The 19,922-nt window shown below is 41.6% G+C and overlaps 1 protein-coding gene across 6 annotated transcripts in view; it reads right to left on the bottom strand.

Moving 5' to 3' along the window:
* The window catches only part of LRRK1 (leucine rich repeat kinase 1), a 109,783-nt gene that overhangs the window by 69,689 nt on the left and 20,172 nt on the right, over window positions 1-19,922 (bottom strand). For all 6 annotated transcript variants that reach the window (XM_048868360.2, XM_048868355.2, XM_048868359.2 and 3 more), the window contains 4 exons: window positions 10,084-10,247; window positions 8,131-8,302; window positions 5,369-5,548; window positions 4,594-4,742 (listed from right to left, as the gene is read on the bottom strand). In XM_048868360.2, the coding sequence (XP_048724317.2) occupies window positions 4,594-4,742; window positions 5,369-5,548; window positions 8,131-8,302; window positions 10,084-10,247 (665 nt within the window). The remainder of the gene's footprint in view (window positions 1-4,593; window positions 4,743-5,368; window positions 5,549-8,130; window positions 8,303-10,083; window positions 10,248-19,922) is intronic.

Here is a 19,922-nt window from a genome sequence, read left to right as displayed (position 1 = left end):
GAGTTTTGCTGTTTGTCCTATTCTGTAATTTCCTTTCAATCTTGGCAAGCAGCTGGCTACTTGATTCTGCAGAAGTATAAAAATCCTTTCTAGCTAAATTACTTTCTAAAATTCTTTCCTAGTTAAAATTCTTCTGCTGGGTGTGGTGATGCTGATTTACTAATTACTAATGAGCAAATAGTATTTACCAGAAACCTAGGCTGTCTGATAAGCTCTTATACCTGTCTGATAGACTGCCACTCTTGCCATGGAAGGGACAATGTAAGGATTGTAGGCCCAATGCCAGAGTGACGCTGGGGCGTAGCCAGTGAAGATTTCTGTAACAGCAATGGAGCAATCAGCATGGTGAAGAAGCCAGAGAAGACTCTCTCTCTCTCACACACACACACACACACACCCCTGGCAAAAGGGCTCATTAGGAAAGTTGCAACAGTTTATTTTGCTCTTTTCCTATTTGTAATGGAAAAAAATATTCCTGACACTACATGCAGCTGGACAGTTAGATATATCTGTGTACAGACCACGTTCATCTAAATGTCCGGAATCTGTGGCCTGCTCAACCTACACTTTAACGCAGTGGATATTTTGGTGATTGCAACCTGTTCCTATATAAATGGAGCGTTTCCTCTTTCTATTGTGGCAGTGGCTGGGTGGATTTTTATATTAGGAAAAAAGAGAAACAGGCTTAAGAAAAGTGAGAATTAGCCCTTCATCTTTCTCCTTCTGCAGCGTGATGGAGTGAAAGCAAGTAGTGCTCCGAACAGCATTGCGGCTGTCTGAGAGGAACAGTGGGTGTAAACAGGCTGTCCTAATAATAAAATCTTGTATGCATAGATTTTAGGTGAAATTCACTGCTGTGCAAAGGGCCAGTACCCCCTTTTGAGCACCCAACTGGGATGTTTTCCATCCTCTGAAAGCAAAGATGGAGTAATCTCTTTTCTTTTCTTTTTTTGTCCTGTCCTGAGACTAAAAATATTACCACCTGGTCTGCCTCACTCAAATGGAGAGAGTTAGTCTCCAATTCCCATGGGATGTTATGGAGTCTGGTGCCAAATTGCCCACTGCCGATCTTCGTGGTTGCTGTTGTCTAGTCCTTGCTTTAATTAGAGGAAAGAAAAAGATAATGTTTACTTTCCTCCTCCTTCAAGCTGGGCTTTGGGGGCATATTCGTCCAAGCCCGGATTCAGCAAACCATCCCTAGTCAGGAAAGCACTTAAGGACGCAATCAACTTTAAGTGCACACGTAAGCGCTTTCTTGAACTGTGTTGTTCCAGTTATTCAAAGATCTGAACTTCGCAGAGACATCAGGCCAATTTCATGCCTGGCAGGAGTCCTTTGATGTCAGGGGATTTACACTAGGTGTGAATTCTGGCCCAATATATCAAAGCTAATTCAAACAGAAAACCTAAAATATTCAACATACAAAAATAAACAGCAACCATGAGAAACAGGGCCAAGTTTCTGCTAATCGATTAATCATTCCAAACTCGTCTCTTCTTCACTCTTGGTGTAACAACAGCAAAGTATTAAGCCATTTATAATAGAGCCTATGTTAAATATTGTCAGGATATTCACAAGGAAAACAAATTCCTGTACTGCACTTCAGACCTGTATTCTGCGATGGGATATCCACTCCGTTGGAAAGCACCTCTTCTGTACAAGCACGAGTATGTTACTTAGTTGTCTCAGCTGCTGTTCTGGCATTCCTGGGCTTAATTAATCTCCTTTTATTCATCTGTTATCAAAAGCTAAGAAATCACCTTAGATTCATCCCCACTTTCTTCCACCTCCACCTATGAGACTTCCTTGGGAGTCTCATATAAAACTATTTTGCTAGCTCCAGACTGTAGTAAAATGCCCTTAACTCTACAGAAACTCACCTGCTGTTCTTGTGACATATGACATCCAGCCTCTTTCTCACATTACATAATGCAACCCCTAAATTTACAAGCATCAGCCTCCTGTGAAGCTAGTAGCATATAATCACAGAGCTAAAGTGACAGCTTGGCCAGGAGCCTAAACTTGAGTGTTTTGCACAGGACAATTTATTGCTGCACAGTAAGCTGTGTCTTGTGCAATTCTGCAGTCTGGGAAACCATCACTGTTTTGGTGACAAGTGTTCTGGCAACAAGTGTTTTGGCGTAATCTGTTAAAAGAACAGCTTTATTGGAGATTTTACTCACTTTATGTCATTCCATTTTGATTGCAGACAAGTATAAATTGGGCCAATGTACAGGCTAGTGAAGTTAAAAAAAAGGCCAAGGGTAAATCCTGCATGACTTTACAAGACTTTTAATGGACTGTCAATAATGCATTTATAGTACAATATTTATATGCATAGAACAATTTTTTTAATATGGTCTGTGCGTGCACATGCAATTTTTAAGTGCGTGCACTTCCACAAAGAGTTGTTGTTTTTTTTGCTCACTATCACCTATGCATGCAACTGACAGAAGTTGCAAAATAAATGCTATTTGTGTACACAAACAGGTGTCCTGTTACCTGTCTGTGCAAGGTTGTACGCACATAAATGGAGTCCTCCCCAACACTCCACTGATAATTTGGTCCATAGAGATTTTCTATATTTCATAGCTCTTGGGTATTTTAGTGAGGGCTACACAGACTTTGAATGAATATAAATAAAATCATAGCTCGGAGTTTCCAAGGAACTTTCGGGAGCCAGTGTCTGCGATTTGTGTCCCTAACTTCCTTTGAATATCCCAACCCCAGTGCTTTATACCTAATATTAAGTTCTAACAGGTGGGTTTGAAAATGTGAAGAAGGATGTACAGTGCAGTTCCTTTCACCGGACAAGCTAAAAACAAGCCCTGAACTTGCAAGAATCAATCTCATCACCAGGCCATATAAAACTGAGGCAATGTCTACATTACGGAACCTATGCTGGCATAGTCATATCAGCATAGCTCTGTAGTGTAGACACAACCCAAACAGACAGAAGGAATTTTTCTGTCAGTGTAGGAACACCACCTCCCCAGATGACAGTTAGCTATACTGATAGAACCCCTCTTCCATCAACAAAGCTGCGTCTACACTAGGGGTTTTGCTGACATAGCTGATGTAGCTATGCTGGTATGACTTAAGTGTAGACACGGCATGAGTAAGGCAGAATTTAGCGTTCCTAATTAAATTAAGAGAGTCGGTAAATCAAAGGGCAACTGGGTAAAACAGAATTGACATGTGTGGATTGAAGTTCCTGTCTTGTACAGCTTTATCTCGAGTAGTCAGAGGGAGCTCTGGCAATCACATGGAGAAGTGTATAACACTAGAGCCCCTTTATTTATTAGTATTTATTATCTATAAAGCCAGAATTGAGGCTCCATTGTGCTAAGTGCTGGGCAAACAGCGGCACTGACCCTGCAATGGGATTTGTATAAGCAGAGCTTTTTGCCAATGTCATCTCCCTCACCCGATTTTCTATGACCTGATGAAGAACATGACTATTAAAGGCTCAGGGTTAGATATTTATTTTTAGCCTCAGTTATCTAAATATCAAGGGAGAAGGGAAGTGATTTGAAATCATTAAGGTGCTGGAGTACTGAGAAAATGTTCTATTGATCATCTACATACCTATCTATGTAGCTCCAAAAGCAGGTGTTGTGGGACATAACCCAATTTTGGATAAGAGGGAACTGTGGATAACTGAAGTTGAAATAATGAAGAGGATAGTGTAGTCAAACAAGTATGATAAAACAGTGAAATATAATAATACTTTGCATTAACACAGCATCTTTCATCTGAGGATCTCAAAGCAATTATCACAGGTGGGGAAACTGAGGCACAAGGCTGTTAAGTGATCTGCCCGAGGTCGTGCTATACGTCACTGGCTAAGTCATGAATGCCCCCCGCCCCGACCCCAATCAACCTAAAACTTATTAGCTTCTTATTCACAGAGGAACAAAATGACTGCACCCCATATACATCCTACCAAAAAAGGCATATAAAGGACCTGAGCGTGGAAAAGTAAATATGAACCATTTTATTACAGCAGTGACACCTGGCAGCCTTGACTGACACCTGGGCCCTACTGTGCTAGGCACTGTACATGGACACAGTAAGAGGCTGCCCTGATGTTGTTACAATCTATATAGACAAGAGAGACAAAGGGTGAGAGAAAAGAAGCTCTATTGGCCATATTTGATGGATGGGGCACTGAGGCACACAGAAATTAAGTGACTTGCTCATGGGCAGTCTGTGACACAGCAAGGAATTGAATGCAGGTTTCTTGAGTCCCAGCCCAGTGCCTGTACTACAAAACCAACCTTTCCTTTCCCAAACACCATCATAGTTCATGCATAACATTAAAATGACCAAGTGGAAATGACTATATATATATTGTGGCTTGCAAAAGGATATCGTTTAATGGACCCAATTATTTATGGCTTATACTTCATCATTGACTTGTAAGCTACTCTGTAGCAGACATAGTGTCAGGTTGCTCTGTATCTGATAGCAAACCACCTCTTAGATGAGAAGAAAAAATACTCATTGCACAATATGCAAAGATAAGCATCAATTATTAGTATGATGCTTTCTTATAACACCTTCTCAGAAGACACATAAATGGCTACTTACTGTTTTTGCTGGAGCGCTACCAGGTAGTAAGATTGTTTCTATGAAATATTTCCTCAAAAGGTGCTTGCTAGAATCAGGACTGTCCATCAGGATGTAAGAACAAAAACAAGCCCCGTTCTGAAGTAAAAACACAGCTATATCTTCATTCCCTTGAAAGAAAAGACAGACTATGTGTACTCTTGTTTTCAAAAGGACGAAGCCACAAGGAGCTATGGAACTAACCCTTTAAAAAAAACAGCTTGGGTGTGCAAAAAAGGAACTGCACTAAATAAGCCTGTTTCCTCTAGCTATGCTCCTTGCTACAGTCAAACCTTCAAAACATTGAACCAAGTTTGGCTGCTGCTTCATTTTTAGCATCTTGTAAAGCTGTATGTGCAGCAGTGTTGTAATATACATGATGTTCATTCCAGATCCGATCTAGGTTTCAAAGAGTGTATCTGATTGATATATGTTTGATTATGAGGTTCTTGCTTTGTTTAAAAAAAAAAAGAAAAAGAAATTCTAACTAGACAATTGAAACAGAGAATTTATTATAAGAATTACCACTGGAGGAAGTTCTGAGTCTCCCATGGTTTGAGTTTACTCCATTTTGCAGGGCTCTGCCTTAAATTTGACAAAAGGCTCAGGGCCAAATTGACAATGGTGTCAATCCATAATAACTCCAGATAAGTCAATCCACGTTGACATCAGTGTGAGAGGGAGAGAATTTGTCCCATTCTTTAGAAGACATTATCATCAAAAAAGGGACACAGCTGCAGAATGTGCAATTACATACCTGCCTTTATAGCAGCATACAGTGGTAATCTCTTAAGAATTGGAAATTCATTCTTCCTTACTGCGCAGCTCCCGGGGTCAGCATTGTAGGTGAGGATTAAGAATTTAACTATCGCCAAGTGTCCCTGCTGGCAGGAGATGGCCAGCATCCAGTTCAGGAGTCGCTGGAAATTACTGGGACCTATCAGAACGATAAGACATGGGCTTTATTTGCTGCTTTTGATGCGAAATAGTTGATCATTAACAACTTAAAAGGCAGGACGTACAGGAAGGGGCCCCCAAATGGCCAGACCGTCGACTATGCTGTTACCGCATCCTTTAGAGGAATCCTAACCTGACTAGATGCACTCTCTTTTCTTAACTGAGGTGAATGCTAAGTGCTGTCCATTCTGTTCTTCATTTCCCATCAAGACAAGAGGCACAGAAGCATAGAATATCAGGGTTGGAAGGGACCTCAGGAGGTATCTAGTCCAACCCCCTGCTCAAAGCAGGACCAATCCCCAACTAAATCATCCCAGCCAGGGCTTGGTCAAGCCTGACCTTAAAAATATCTAAGGGAGGAGATTCCACCACCTCCCTAGGTAACGCATTCCAGTGTTTCACCACCCTCCTAGTGAAAAAGTTTTTCCTAATATCCAACCTAAACCTCCCCCACTGCAACTTGAGACCATTACTCCTTGTTCTGTCATCAGCTACCACTGAGAACAGTCCAGATCCATCCTCTTTGGAACCCCCTTTCAGGTAGTTGAAAGCAGCTATCAAATCCCCCCTCATTCTTCTCTTCCGCAGACTAAACAATCCCCATTCCCTCAGCAGTTCTCACGACATTCGCCCAGCAGCGCTGGGGGCCCAGAACAGCATCAGACTCGCCATGGGGACGCGTGGCTGCAGAGCAGGTACTCAGGGAGACGCCAGACCCATGGCAGTGCTCAGTTCTGTACTAGCTCTTCACAGGCCAGTGCAGAAGAGGGTTGGCAGCCGGTTAGCAGGCTGCAATTAGGTGAATCGAGGGCCTATAAATCCCAGCAGGATGACTGAGTCCAGAGGCTTCAGAGTGGATGACGGTTGGTTTCCAACCCCCAAGATAGCCCATTTCCTTAGGCTTTGCGCAGGGTTGTGCCTGCCTTTTGCCTTACATGATTAAATGGCTTCCTGACATGGTCTCTCAGCGTACACCGCAGGTGTTCCTCATAAACCTTCCCAGACTTACATTTAATACGCACAAACTGTCAGTTTCCATTTATGTTACCAAGTAACATCCTGCATAAAACATTCACAGCAGGTGCGAGCTGGAGCCCTGCAAGGTCTACTGTATATGCTTGAATTTACATGCAACTTCTTCATAATTTCTCAGTTGAAATTACCTCACCCTCTTCACCCTTAGCAACTCCATAACACCACCAAATCTCCTGAAAGCCAGGCGCCAGTTCGACAGTGAGCTACGGACTCAAACACCTTAACTGGGCCATCCCTTCCCAAGGAGAGTCATTGCAGCAAATCTGCCAGAGCATGACTTCTGGCACGGGATATATAGGTCATTTATTATCATCATGCCCTAGTACTGATCCAAGCATGATATTCTCATGGTAATCAGTGGGGAGTCCTGCATAAAAATCTACTGAAGGTTATGCTGCTTGTAACTCAGAAAAAAACCCAGAAAGTGTAAAAGAAATCGTTGCAATCTTCTTATTAGTTAGCTTCAGAATCTACAGGGACTTGGTCAGCTTCAAACTGATCGAAATTTCCTGTCTTACTAAAACCATCGTTGATGACTGAGACTGAACAGATTTTTTAAAATCAAATTTAATTTTCACTGTTTAATGTGGCTCGCTTCCTCCTCTTTCCCCTGCTCAGCTTGGGTCATAAAAATGGTCTGGCCAGTGTGATTTTCTGTTCCAGCGACCCAGCACAATAATGCAATGTCTGCATTGCAAACCTGGCAGGGGGATGTTTAAACTCAACCCCCAAACTGTTTTTAATAGAGATGGAAACTTTTCTATTGCTATTTCATTTTCTAAATGTGTTTTTAAAAATTAAAAGCTCATCTACCTGTCTTTGAACGGGTTCATCCTGCTTCCACTGAAGTCAATGGCAAAAAACCCATTAGCCCTCATGAATGAAGGACCAGGAGTTTAAAACGGACTGCCCTGATGCCTAGAGTATCCAACCTTGTAGGGCTGCACCAGACCCCTGCATCTGCTCTTACGCTAGGGTTTGGAGCTTTAGCCTTTTCCATCAGCAGTAACTGCACATCGTTGAAATAAATAACATGTTCAAAATAACAAACAACCCTCCCGAAAAGACAAGCTGAAAAGGCCAACAGCAAAAGAGAAGAAAATGTAGGGCTGCCTGTGAGCTCGAACCAGTGCTCACTCAACAGGCTCTGGCTCTGGCTCATCTGAACTGTATCACTGCAGAGTGCCAGAACGCTTTTTTAAGTGGGATTGTGCTTTCTGAAAATACTTTCTGTTGTCTGCAGGGGCTGGGATGTCACCCAGCTGTGATGACTGATAGGAATTGATTGCCAAAAACGGCTTCTTGTCAGCAAACATGGAATATTTCTTCCCAGAAGGGAAGTTGTCTCAAGGCACAAGGGATATCAGATCCTGCCACCCGTTTCCCCTTTCTGGAGGAGGCAAAAGAAAAGCAGTGCTGGTCTGAATCTGCAACACAACTGTGCAATCCCATGAGGCTGAGGCAAAAGTAGGCGGGGAAGGTAGAGAACAAGCTGGTCACCGACAGTCAGTCAGACGAACAACTTACTGAGCAAAGAATCTAATAATTCCTTCACAATGTCCTCATGTCCAAAATATGCTGCCACCACAGCCGGATTATCATCATTGGGTTCCGTCGGTAACCCCACCAACGCTTCCTTGAGTAAATACCGCACTGCATGCAGATCTCCATACGCTGATGCAACACTCAAAAGCTGGCACTAGTGGAGAAAACACAGCAGAATAAGGCAAGGCAATCTCTCCCTCCGGCATCTTTTTCTGAGGACTATGAAGTAGGTAGACAGTGATGACGGAGGCCTTCTAGCTACGTACTTAAATGTCCCCCATCACTGTGGTATATGAACTCTATTCACAAACACTAATGAATTTATCATCACAATACCCCTGGGAATTATTATCTCCATTTTACAGATGGGAAATTCAGACAGAAAGAGATTAAGAGAGCAGGGTCACAGAGGAAGCATATAGTAAAATCTGGGCCTGAATACAGACCTCCCAAATCTGGGCCTGAATACAGACCGCCTTTCATTGCCGATTGTAATACTCAGTACTTTATATTACTGTATTACACACACTATGGCTTTTGGGCAAACCAATCTCTCAGCTGACAAAATCTCTTTTCTGTAAATGCCCTTCTAAATTATCTCACTGACTCCATCTGTTTTCTGTATTGGAACAGTCTACTACACTGAGTAGATAAGATTTTACATTTTTTGTGTAACCACAGAATGCAAGTTTTCATTCTATATTAAAACAACTCAGTATCTTCCAAAGATAATCAAGGTCTGTGATGTAGACTCTGGAAGAGGCTCAGGGCAGCCAGACACATTGTACATTTCCTTTGAATTACCTCATATGAAACCTCAACCTTGACCTGAAGGAACCCCACCTCCCAGAATATCTAGAGTGATCAGCTCCTGCCAAGCAGATTTGCACAATCGTTCCAGACTACACCATGACTAGTGCCCGCTCAGTTGCTGGCGTTATGCAATGCCCCTGGAGAGGTCATTGCTGGGAACTGAAGCTGGGACCTCTGGATCTAAACGCATGAGCATCTCCTGTCAAAGCTAAAAGAACCAGCAGCCATAAGTAGGGTAGGCGAGGTAAAAGTCACACTACTCTTGGCATGAAAGAAGCCAATAGCTTTGTCCAAGTGGCTGAAACAGCCCCTTTATCATCTCCAATGACATCCTAACAGAAATGGAACAAAAACTAAACTCAAAGCACAAGCCCCTCTTGGGCGAATACAGATTACTAAACCATTTACCCCATAATCTAGAATGTATTTTGCCATGAGTGGCCTCTTTTTCTAGAATCATGAAACAACATGGAAACCGCCCCCCCCCTTCCTCCCCAAACCATTTTTACAAAGTCATTTTTCTGAGTAAAACCATTCACTTTAAACACTCAGTGAAGAACGAATGGTTAATTGACAGTTTCTGAAATGAGGGTGCAAGAGTTATCTTTTCCCTTCCCTGCAACCAAGCAGATCATCTTGAAATAGCGTCGAGAAGTGAAGAGCTAAATGTTGCAGGGCTTACTCAGTCCTCACCCAGGCAAAACTGCAGTAAGGTCCAGTGGCCAGGGCAGAGGACTGGGAGTTGGGAAATTTGGGGGGAAATCCTGACCCCATCAAAGTCAATGGGAGTTTTGTCACTGACTTTACTGGAACCAGGATTTTACCCACTCTCCACTGACCTGCTATGTGACCTTGGATAGGCCAATTCACCTACCTGTGCCTGTTTTCTCTCCACACCATTGGCTCTCTTGTTTATTTAGAAAGTTTAAGGCAGGTCTGCCTCTTACTTTGTGCTTGTGTGGTGCCCAGCACAATAAGGCTCCAAGCTTTTGCGGGTTTCTGGGTAATATTGTAAGATAAAAGTGAATGGGCCTTTTGCATGAGAAACAACTGCAGATCCAAGCCCAGAGTTGGTAGGTTTCTTTTCCAATGAGACCCAATGACAGATAACACATACTCTACCTTTTCCACTTGTAATATGTTCTCCTCACATGAGAGTTTAATCAGCTCTTGGGCCTTACTGGTGTCTCCACTTTTGTAAGCGTCCTGAATGCTTCTTATCACAGGGGAGTGGCCTACGGAGACATCGCCAACTGTGGACTGTTTGCCACCCATGTCCACAGTACCTTGGTTAAAAGGAAAGAAAAGAAAGGAAGAAGCATTTGCTTATTACTCGTGCACTGTTGCAATGTCAAAGCACACAGAGAAGAACAAACGGCAATCCATTTGCTGTGGATTATTTTGTGCATACAGAAAAGGAGTACTTGTGGCACCTTAGAGACTAACCAATTTATACAGTAAAAAACAACAACAACAACCAAAGAACATCCTAAAAACCGGTGCTGAGACAACTTTCCAATGGGGACATGAAACTGAAAAGGGCAATGACTTCCTTAATCTCTGCTAGAGGGACTTTCCAAAGGGAGGTGCATAAAAGCAGACACACTTTGGATTCTGTTAGAGTCTGTTAGCAGAACAACATGGGCTGAGCAAGTACTTAGGCAAGGTTGCCACCTGGAGTAGTTCTGAGGAACTGAGTGGTCCCTACAGGTAGCAAGACAGCTCTGAATTATTATTTAGGCCTACTTCTTATATGAAAGTCTTCTTCCACCATCAGTACAGTCACACTAAATAACAAGCCATTGTCATGTTGTGGCACCTCGCATCAGAGGGACTCGCACGCTCTTTATACACATTAATTAATTAAGCCTCACAACACCCATATGAGGGGAGGAAAAATTATCATCTTCCGTTTTCTGGATGGGAAAAATGAGGCACAGAGAGATTAAGCAAGATGCCCAAGGTCACACAGGTCCACCTTGGATGAGCCAGGAATAGAAACCAGAGCCCTAAATCCTGTGTTTTAGCTACAAAACCATCCTAGAAAGATTAGATCCATTTTGTCTGAGGATGTGTGATGGGGTGTATATGCACCACGCCCCCAGTTGGGGAGCAAAGGGATTAACTCTTCCCTTTAAAGGTGCATGAGCTGTCAGGACCGGCAGACAGAGGCCTTCATTAAGAGGCAGCCATAAAGCTAGTGTTGACGGGGAGTGCATTATGGGGCAACGAGTTTGCAAGGCTGCTTTTTCAGCTCATAAAAAACCAAATCCCAAATAAGCTTATATCTAAAACAATCATGACTAAAAAGTGCCCAAGAGGCATCAGGGCCTAGCAGGAAGGGCACTGGCCAGCAATGTCAGCAAGTCTGGATTCTGTTCCTGGCTCAGTAATTCACCTGGTGTGTGACCTTGGGCAAGTCATTTCACTTCTCTGTGCCTCGGTTTCCTTCCTCATCCTTTGTCTGTTTTGTCTATTCAGGGCGCATGCCCTTTGGGCCAGGGACTGTCTTGGACCATGTATTTGTGCACTGCCTACCATAATGGGGCCCTGACTTTGGTTGAGGCCTGTAAATGTTACAACACCACCAACAACCACCAACAGCAACAGCTGACTCCATTAAAAATGAAATTATGAAAAGCCTGAAAGAATGAGACATAATTATATGGAAAGAAAATGGGGGTGCTTTCTCCCCAGTGAAGAGAGATCTGTTAGTAGTTAAAGAAGTTTTTCCTACTAAACCATCATTATAATTCCTTTAAAATCTGTCTCAAAGAACCCTTCAAAGCCACCAGCAGATCAGTTTTGCACAGAGTAACCAGATGTCCTGCTTTTATAGGGACAGTCCCAATATTCTGTGCTTTGTCTTATATAAGCAATTACTCCCACCCCATCCCGATTTTTCACGCTTGCTATCTGGTCACACTAGTTGTGTGCCTGGGTTTATTGCATGAGGTAACAAGGAGATCTTTGTGAATTTTAGTGTAATGCAGGCTGGAATAAGGAATACATTTGAATCAATCTATAGTTGTCAGTACATACCCTTGGATAATGCAGTTTGAATTACCAATACATTCTGACTAACATTGCTCATTAATTATTTAAATCAAGCTCAACTCACTGAGACATCTGAGACGGCTCCAGAGATTCATGCTATTAAGATATGCAGGCAACAATAATCCTTCTCAGGAGCTGCAAAATGTGTGAAGGGCAAACAGCAAGAATTCAAACCAAATGAACATGATATTAAATGAAAGTGAAATGGGCAGCAGCTCTGAATTCACGCAACAGGGACAATTTTCACCCCCAATTCGTAGGGATTTTGCTGAATATATAGAAGAACATTTAACAGTTACTAATCTCCTGCCCCGATCATTTAAAAATCACTGCACAGCTATAGCTGACCTATCAGAATAACTATATTTTTCTGTGCTTTTATACAGTAAGTTACTTTTTAAATTGTCTATTTGAATGCATTCATTTCTTTGCAGGTTTTTAATGGCTGTGGAAGGTGATCAACACAGGTAAGTCATTATAAGACACTAGCTCAAATGGTGATAAGATGGTACTTCACTAGCTAGGGAAGTTTAAAGGAAAATGGGTCTCTACCCCAGTGAGCTCAGCACCTGTTAAAGTATAACCAAGAACTAACCCATTAATGCTCCATTTGAACACTCATATCATGTGGGAAAGATAGGGCTCATAACTGCTTCACTGGGAGACGTGAATCAGCGTTCATGTCGCACCCCCCATCGGTACCTGGCCCGGGCCAGGGAAGCTAAAGATCCAACCAGCAGACCAAATTAAGTGATGACTGCTGGTCACGTACCACCTGAGGCATATTGCGCATATGCTAAGAAGAATGCTTCACTGAACCTAGCTAACTTCTAGTCTTTGAAATGACTGTATTTACGTTTAAACGTCATAACAAGGGCAAAAAGTTGATATTGCATATTACTTAACTTAGTTTTGTAACTGTCATCACAATGTCTTTCTAAGATAACACTCTGCTTAAGGGAAACTGATCTCACTCCTCAAAAGCCTGAGACCCCGAGCTATCATTTGATCATTAGCAACAGAAAAAGCTTGCAACTCAACCAACTTCCAATCAGAAAGAGAGCAAAACTGAGGAGTCACAGGGCAAGAAAAATTCTTCCCTCAAAGTCATTTACCTCCATGTGACCAGATTGAAGTTAATGAGGTTCCACAGATTTAAGTGAGAGTGGAACCCAGTTCATTCATTCTTGGGGTCTCAAAAGAAAAAATGTCATCTGTTGCATAGCAATCGGTGTGACTGGGTCACAGTAATTACCTGATTTACTAATGGCAGCTTGAGAAACCACGCTTCTACTTTTGTCATAAGTTTTGCACTGGTTTTCTTAAAGCAATTGCAAAAATATTAATAACATTATTTAAGAGATAGGAAATAATGGGTAAGAAGTATGTTTATTTGCTTAATTTATATTAAGTATTAAAAGAAAAGAATAATTACCTTTCTTTGATCAAAGACGATTTTATTTTTAGAAGATTTATGACTGAACTACCTTTAATACCTGCATTTATGTTTCTGGGAAAATTCTTTGCTAAAATATGTTAATTTTGCCATATTGTATCATCCATTTTTAAGCAGAACTCCCCATTGAAATCAAGGGTAAATTAAGTTTTGCCTAAGGCTTTAATCCTGCAAACTGTTACACATGTGAATAACTTCAACACCTGTGAGGGGTCTCACTGAATGGGCCAACTCACATGTGTAAAATTACTGAAAGAATGTACGTGTGGCCATCTGCTGAAGACAAATTACTCTGAAAATGCCCTTAAGGGTTCCATCATGCAAGGTGCTGAGTATTCCAGCCCAGACCCAGCCCATAGTTTAGATCTAAGCATGTACTTCAGTAGCAGGGATTTAACATTAAGCATGTGCTTAAGTCCTTTGCTGAATAGGGGTCTAAATGAATATAAGATAACATATAGGGACTAGTGAATTACACTACTATAAATATACCCAAGAAGTTCTGATAATATTGTAAAAGGCCATCAGAATCAAACAAAATAAGGCCCATGGGCTTTCTCTTGCCTATTCATACCCCCACCTCTGGTATCTGCCCTATTTGAGACTTCTGAAGCCCCAGACTCTGTTTGTTCCAATGAGGACAGTAAGCGAACCAAGCATTGTTTTAAAAGGGAAAAGTTGTAGGCATTCACTGACTTTTAACAGTGCTTCTTTCTTTCACAGTTGAACCCACTTTAGACTTCATATTAAAAGAACTAATTTAGGAGATGTTTCACACTTTTGATTTCAATATTATTTAAGGGGTCACCATCAACTCAAATACAGATTATTCAATATCAGGCTTTTTAAAGCTAAGAGCAGTAGAAATATCTCAGATTTTCTTTTTAAAAAGTATGCAAGGAAACTGTTGTTTACAAACAAACATGACCCTGCTCTGTTTGCAACCTAAATGTTATGGCACTAACAACCTGGAAGTGAAATTGACAGCATTCTGCAAGCTAAGCAAAATGCAATAAAAAGTAAACAAATGTCATAAACAATGGAAAATATATGGGGATTTTATAATTACGTGCAGTTTTATTAACTCTAAGGCCTTGTTAGTAACCTGGATAAGGAATCTGTTTGTTTAAAATATACCATTTCTAAACTGACAGTGTTCTTTCAATTAAAAAAAGTGACTGCAGGTAAACTCCACAGCAAACTATCAATATGTCAGTGAACGATAGCACAGTAAAGGGGCAGATTGTGCAGTATCGTATGGGTCTCTTTACATTCCAAATTATCTACTCACCAGAATATATGAGTAGTACCTGTCTTTGAGAAGTCACAATATAAAGTTTTAAAAGGCCACAACTCCCTATAACAGATTAGGCAAAAGATCTTTGGACTCAATAGACATAAATACTTTCATATCACGATATTTCATTTACCATAAAACAGACAGGACACAAATGAGATGTTTGAGAGAAGATAAAATGGGAGCGGGGAGTTTTTCTGTTTCAATAAAGGATTTAAAACAAAACAAAACCCCAATCACCCTTGCTTTAAAACTGCTACTAACCTTGTCATACTTTAGGAAGACGATTCCAAGGACTGGAGCAAATCGAAGATAATTATTTTAAGACCATCTCCCATAAGGTATCAACCTATTCAGTGATGGTCCATTAAGCTATTAATTCCTTGAACTCTTAACCATCTGAACTCTGCATCAGCAGAAATAGCTTCCAGACAGTCCTTACTGCGGCCACTAGATGTAACGCCTCTTGGCTGGAGAGATGGCTCTTTGTCTGAAGTGACTACCGCATTTTAGCCTTGATGGTAATTTTCATCTCCATGTCCTATTACAGTGAAATTCAACCCTCTGGTTCTTAAGAGAGGATTCGGGGGATGGGGATGGATGGGTGGGTGGGGAGATAGCGGCACCAGGGTGACCTCAGACATTAATTCCTCAGCAGCACCAGATGGCTAGTGCTGAGGTTTATCAGATTAATCTTTTGCCATTTTGACTCTTGAACATTGTCACAGAGCAAATGAAAAAAGGAAAAGTGGTGGGTACTGGCCTTGTTTAAAATGGGCAAAATAGTTCAGACTAAAAATAAATAAATCACCAAACCCAGCACAGATTCTGAAATTTTACAATAATAATCCAGACATTTTAGCAGGTATTTGTGAAACTCTGAAACAAACTCCAGGCCATGCTAATACTAGCATGCCTCCTGCACCTTCTGTAACAGACCCACGCTCCCATTTATTTCCTGTTTCTATGAAAAGTTTTAAATTAATAATACTAACAATTATTTTGCACTTCTAGGACCCTAAATAAAGCCCACTGCAGTCAGTGGAAAGACTCCCATTGGCTTGGGTGGGCTTTGGATCAGTCTCCTTTAGAGAGTACTTCACAATCATTATAGGCCAGGTTCTGCCACCATGATGCACTAATTCGAAGTAGTACTTTACTCCTTGATTCACCCCAAAGGTGCCAACAGCCAGACGAGGTACCTGGAGCTCTACTTTCTAGAGAGTCTGAGAACAGGTTTCACAAATCCCCTGCCTGCGTATTTGCGGCTCCCAATTTATTGAACAAAAAACCCCAACAACCCTGAAATCGGTGTTAAATATGCTGGGTTTGCAGAAGGAAAGGGAGACACGGAGTGAAACGCCCCTGTCCCTCTGAACAAAATCAAACTAGGAGAGAATTTAGATAGTGCCCCAACCATGCACAGGTGACTGGATTGTTATTCTCCAGATTAAACAAAGGGGGGCGGGGAAGAAGATCTCATTCCATGGATGACAAACTACTTTGGGGCATATTCTTTATTTTCTTTGGTAAATTTGTATGGTCAAACCACACGTCCTTCCCCCACTCACCACAGCAGGCCCCAGTTGTGGCAGGCCCACCCGCCCCACCCTATGTGCTAGGGAGCTCACTCCAAGGACAGTGGAGTGACAATTCTGGAGCTCCACCAGGCGTTAACCATGCACATGGGGATTAGGAGGATAGCCACTGTGGCTGCAATTATGGCCACAGAGTGGCTTTACTACATCACAGCCCCGTTACTCAGGATCGAGCTCTATTGTGCTAGGTACTGTACAATCCCAGTGGGAGACACGGTTCCTGCTCTGAGGAGTTTATAATCTAATTTACATGGTTCTTATGATTTAGATGAAATATACAAAGTCCCATCTGTCTGATTTATGATCCTGGTGGAGACATTTTGAATCAATCAGAACCATTACAAAGTCCCTGCTGGGAGACCCATCAGAGAGGTTACAATAAATCCATCCAGGAGGTAACAAAATGGCCTGGATCTGTTGAAGAGCCAAAGTGACAGAACTGGGCAAAGCCCTCCTGATGGTAAAGTGATTTCTCTCTGTGACTAGTGTGATGTAATGACTGGAGACACGGGCTATGATCACACCAAACCTTCTCATTCTCCATGCAACCAACATCACATCACTTCTCCAAGCAAAGAGGAAATCTCTTCTGTGCTGACTCTGAGGGCTTAGCAGTTCAGTTTAATCAAACATCCATTATTTAAACTAATTACAGCAATTGTTCTACACTGAGAGCCCCTGGGTAGGCCAGTGGAAAAGAGGATGTAAAACTGGGCATCACCCACAACACATAGAGTATAATCAATGCCCAATTCCCCTACAAATGGAGCTGGTAACTATGTAATTAGAGAGGGCCAAAGATGAAATCAGGAGGAATAGTGCCAGGCTGACTCCAGAGAAAAATCAGAAATTGAAGGGGTCTTTTGCTGCTGTTGTTTGATTTAGCACTATTTTTAAATTGCTTGAGTGCCAGTACCTGGCATGTCAAATTTTGTCCCATATAAAGTGTTTGTGGACTTTATACGACAAACTTTGACAAGCGGTAATTTCAGTGACGCATTGTGCACCATGATAGTGAAAGCCATTGGAAATGGTCAAAAGCAAAATTCCCTTAATCTGGAAGTGAAATCATTTGTTAAAATTGTAAATGAAAATCAGAAAGTGAAAAAAATGGACTCTGGGAAGGAAAATGATTTGGGGTTTTACTCCCTTGAAAAGCTACACCCAGAGGTAAATTACAAAAACGTAGCAGGCCTAGGAAGCTGCAGCTTCAGTTCTACATTTATAGGATATTTTCTGTAATGAATCATCTGCATTTGGGTGTATATCTGCCTGCTACCTTGGATTATGGGAATGAATTACTTTATTCTGGGAGTCTGAGTGAAAATGGGTCAGTTATTCCTTTTGTGCTGGAGCATAACACAAATTCAAGAGGCCACTTAATCCCATGAAAAGGCAGCAAGTTTAGAGCGCATGCAAAGAAATACATTTCAGTGCATCACAACATCAGCATCAACCTGCGACTTGTGTTATAGAAAGTTAAATCACATTCAACAGAGCTGGATAAGTTCATGTCTACTAGCTATATTTGTAGCTATGAATGGTAAGGGAATATGGGCATTTAAATTTCACACTTAAAGCTGTAACTACTCCCCTGTGGTCATCAGGAAGGAATGTTTGCCTTATGTATAGCATTGCACCATTGGCTAGTTCAGGGGTTCTCAAAATGGGGGTCGGGACCCCTCAGAGGGTCGCAAGGTTATTACATGGAGGGTCGTGGGCTGTCAGCCTCCACCACAAACCCCACTTTGCCTCCAACATATATAATGGTGGTAGATATATTTAAAAATGTTTTTAATTTATGGGGGGGTCGCACTCAGAGGCTTGCTATGTGAAAGGGGTCCCCAGTACAAAAGTCTGAGAACCACCAGGCTAGTTATTCAAGTGCATGGTGGTATTTTGTATGTCTGGGCTACAATGAAAGACTTAAAGAGGGACCAATACTGTATCATCTGGTTTGACAAACCCTATGTAAAGTCTCAACTCACAATACACTCAGACATTCAAATGTACATTTCTCCACATCTCATCCCCAACTCCCTCAACTCAAGTTATAAACATTGTCCTTTACTGAGCGAGTTAACATGTAACATAGATCCCGTATCCTAGGCAAGCTAGCCAAACTGTCGCAAGTAAATGACAGGAAGCGAAAAGCAAACTTAGACCTGCCCCTCTCTCTTTCCGAATGGGACTCAGAATGACTGCGTTAGGAACACTTGCAGGCATTAGCTAGCTAACCCTGCTGTCCTCAGATCATAAATGCAGAATGCTTATCTGTCCGAAAGTCCCTGGGTTCCTGTTTGCCCTTCCTGCTCCGTGTGCTGAAGAGGAAGAGATGAAGCTGAAACCAAGTTAAAAGTTTGTTCTGATGCATTTGCGCTGGTGGGATCCTGGCTGGTTTCCAGAGAAGCAAGTAGGAGGGGCACAAGAACAAGTCAGAGCAACTTGCTTAATTCACTGGGAAAAAATGAATTAATTGGGCTAATCAGACACACAGGTGACTTCACCTGTTTAACTGAGTGCAGGATCAGGCCCATTAACTTTAATGTTATGTAACAAATTAATTCCCCATTACTTAAGAGCTTTCAAAATTCTCGTGGTCACAATCCAGTTTTTAGTAGGCAGGTGTCAGACTCATGAAATCATCATCATAACCAGGAGGCCAGGTGTCAACACTCTATTTAGGCCAAGACCAGAATGGGCATGCAGAAAGCGCTGACCTCCTGCCCACAGATATTGCCCCTCCAGATCAAAGCCGAGGTGCCCTGGTGAGCCGTGTGAAGAAGCTTACACCGTCCTTACCCATATTATACTCCTCTAGGCATAAACAAAAGACTTTAATAGAACATCAATATTTTTTGAAAGAAGTGAAAAAGTTGATATTAAATTCCATTCAGTAGGGAAAACAATAAAATAAAATAAAATAAAATAAATATCAGGGAACAGACCCCTAAAATGGCCAGAGATGTGGTTATTGTGCAGAAAAATTAAAATGACTCAGCTTTTAAACGAAAGTTCTATTTCTGCGGCATGGTTTCAGTGATTTCATCCCAGTCCTACAGTTTGCATCATTCACAAACGTGAATATGGATATAAGCCACCTCTGCTACTCTTTTTCTTTACCAGATATATACTTTTAATTGGAACAGGCATAAGTACAATTACTGTTCTCTCTTTGATTCCCTTCACGCTGCTTTTCCAAATATTGACTATGCCAAACAAAGAGAGAATATTAAAGCACCGTTCCTGGGTCTCCAGTGGGAAGTGACAAAAAGGAGATATAAGGACCATCCCTGTTCAACTAAACAAAGTACAACCCATGAAATCCAGACCAAGAGAGGGAATTAATTAGTATATCTAGAGCTGGTCAAAATTTTCAACTGATTTTTAAAAAACGAAATATGGCCATTTTTCGCAATTAAAATTTTCATGGCCAATTTTACTTTCTTTTGAAATTTTCCAGCTTTCCCACAGCAACCTTCTCTTCCCAACCCCCTGGGAAATATTCCAGTGTTTCATTTTTCATTGGAAAAAACACCTAAAAAACAAAAAA

Source organism: Caretta caretta, chromosome 10 (genome assembly GCF_965140235.1).
Source record: "Caretta caretta isolate rCarCar2 chromosome 10, rCarCar1.hap1, whole genome shotgun sequence".
Classification (NCBI taxonomy): domain Eukaryota; kingdom Metazoa; phylum Chordata; order Testudines; family Cheloniidae; genus Caretta; species Caretta caretta.
This window is presented reverse-complemented; position numbering and strand designations above follow the sequence as displayed.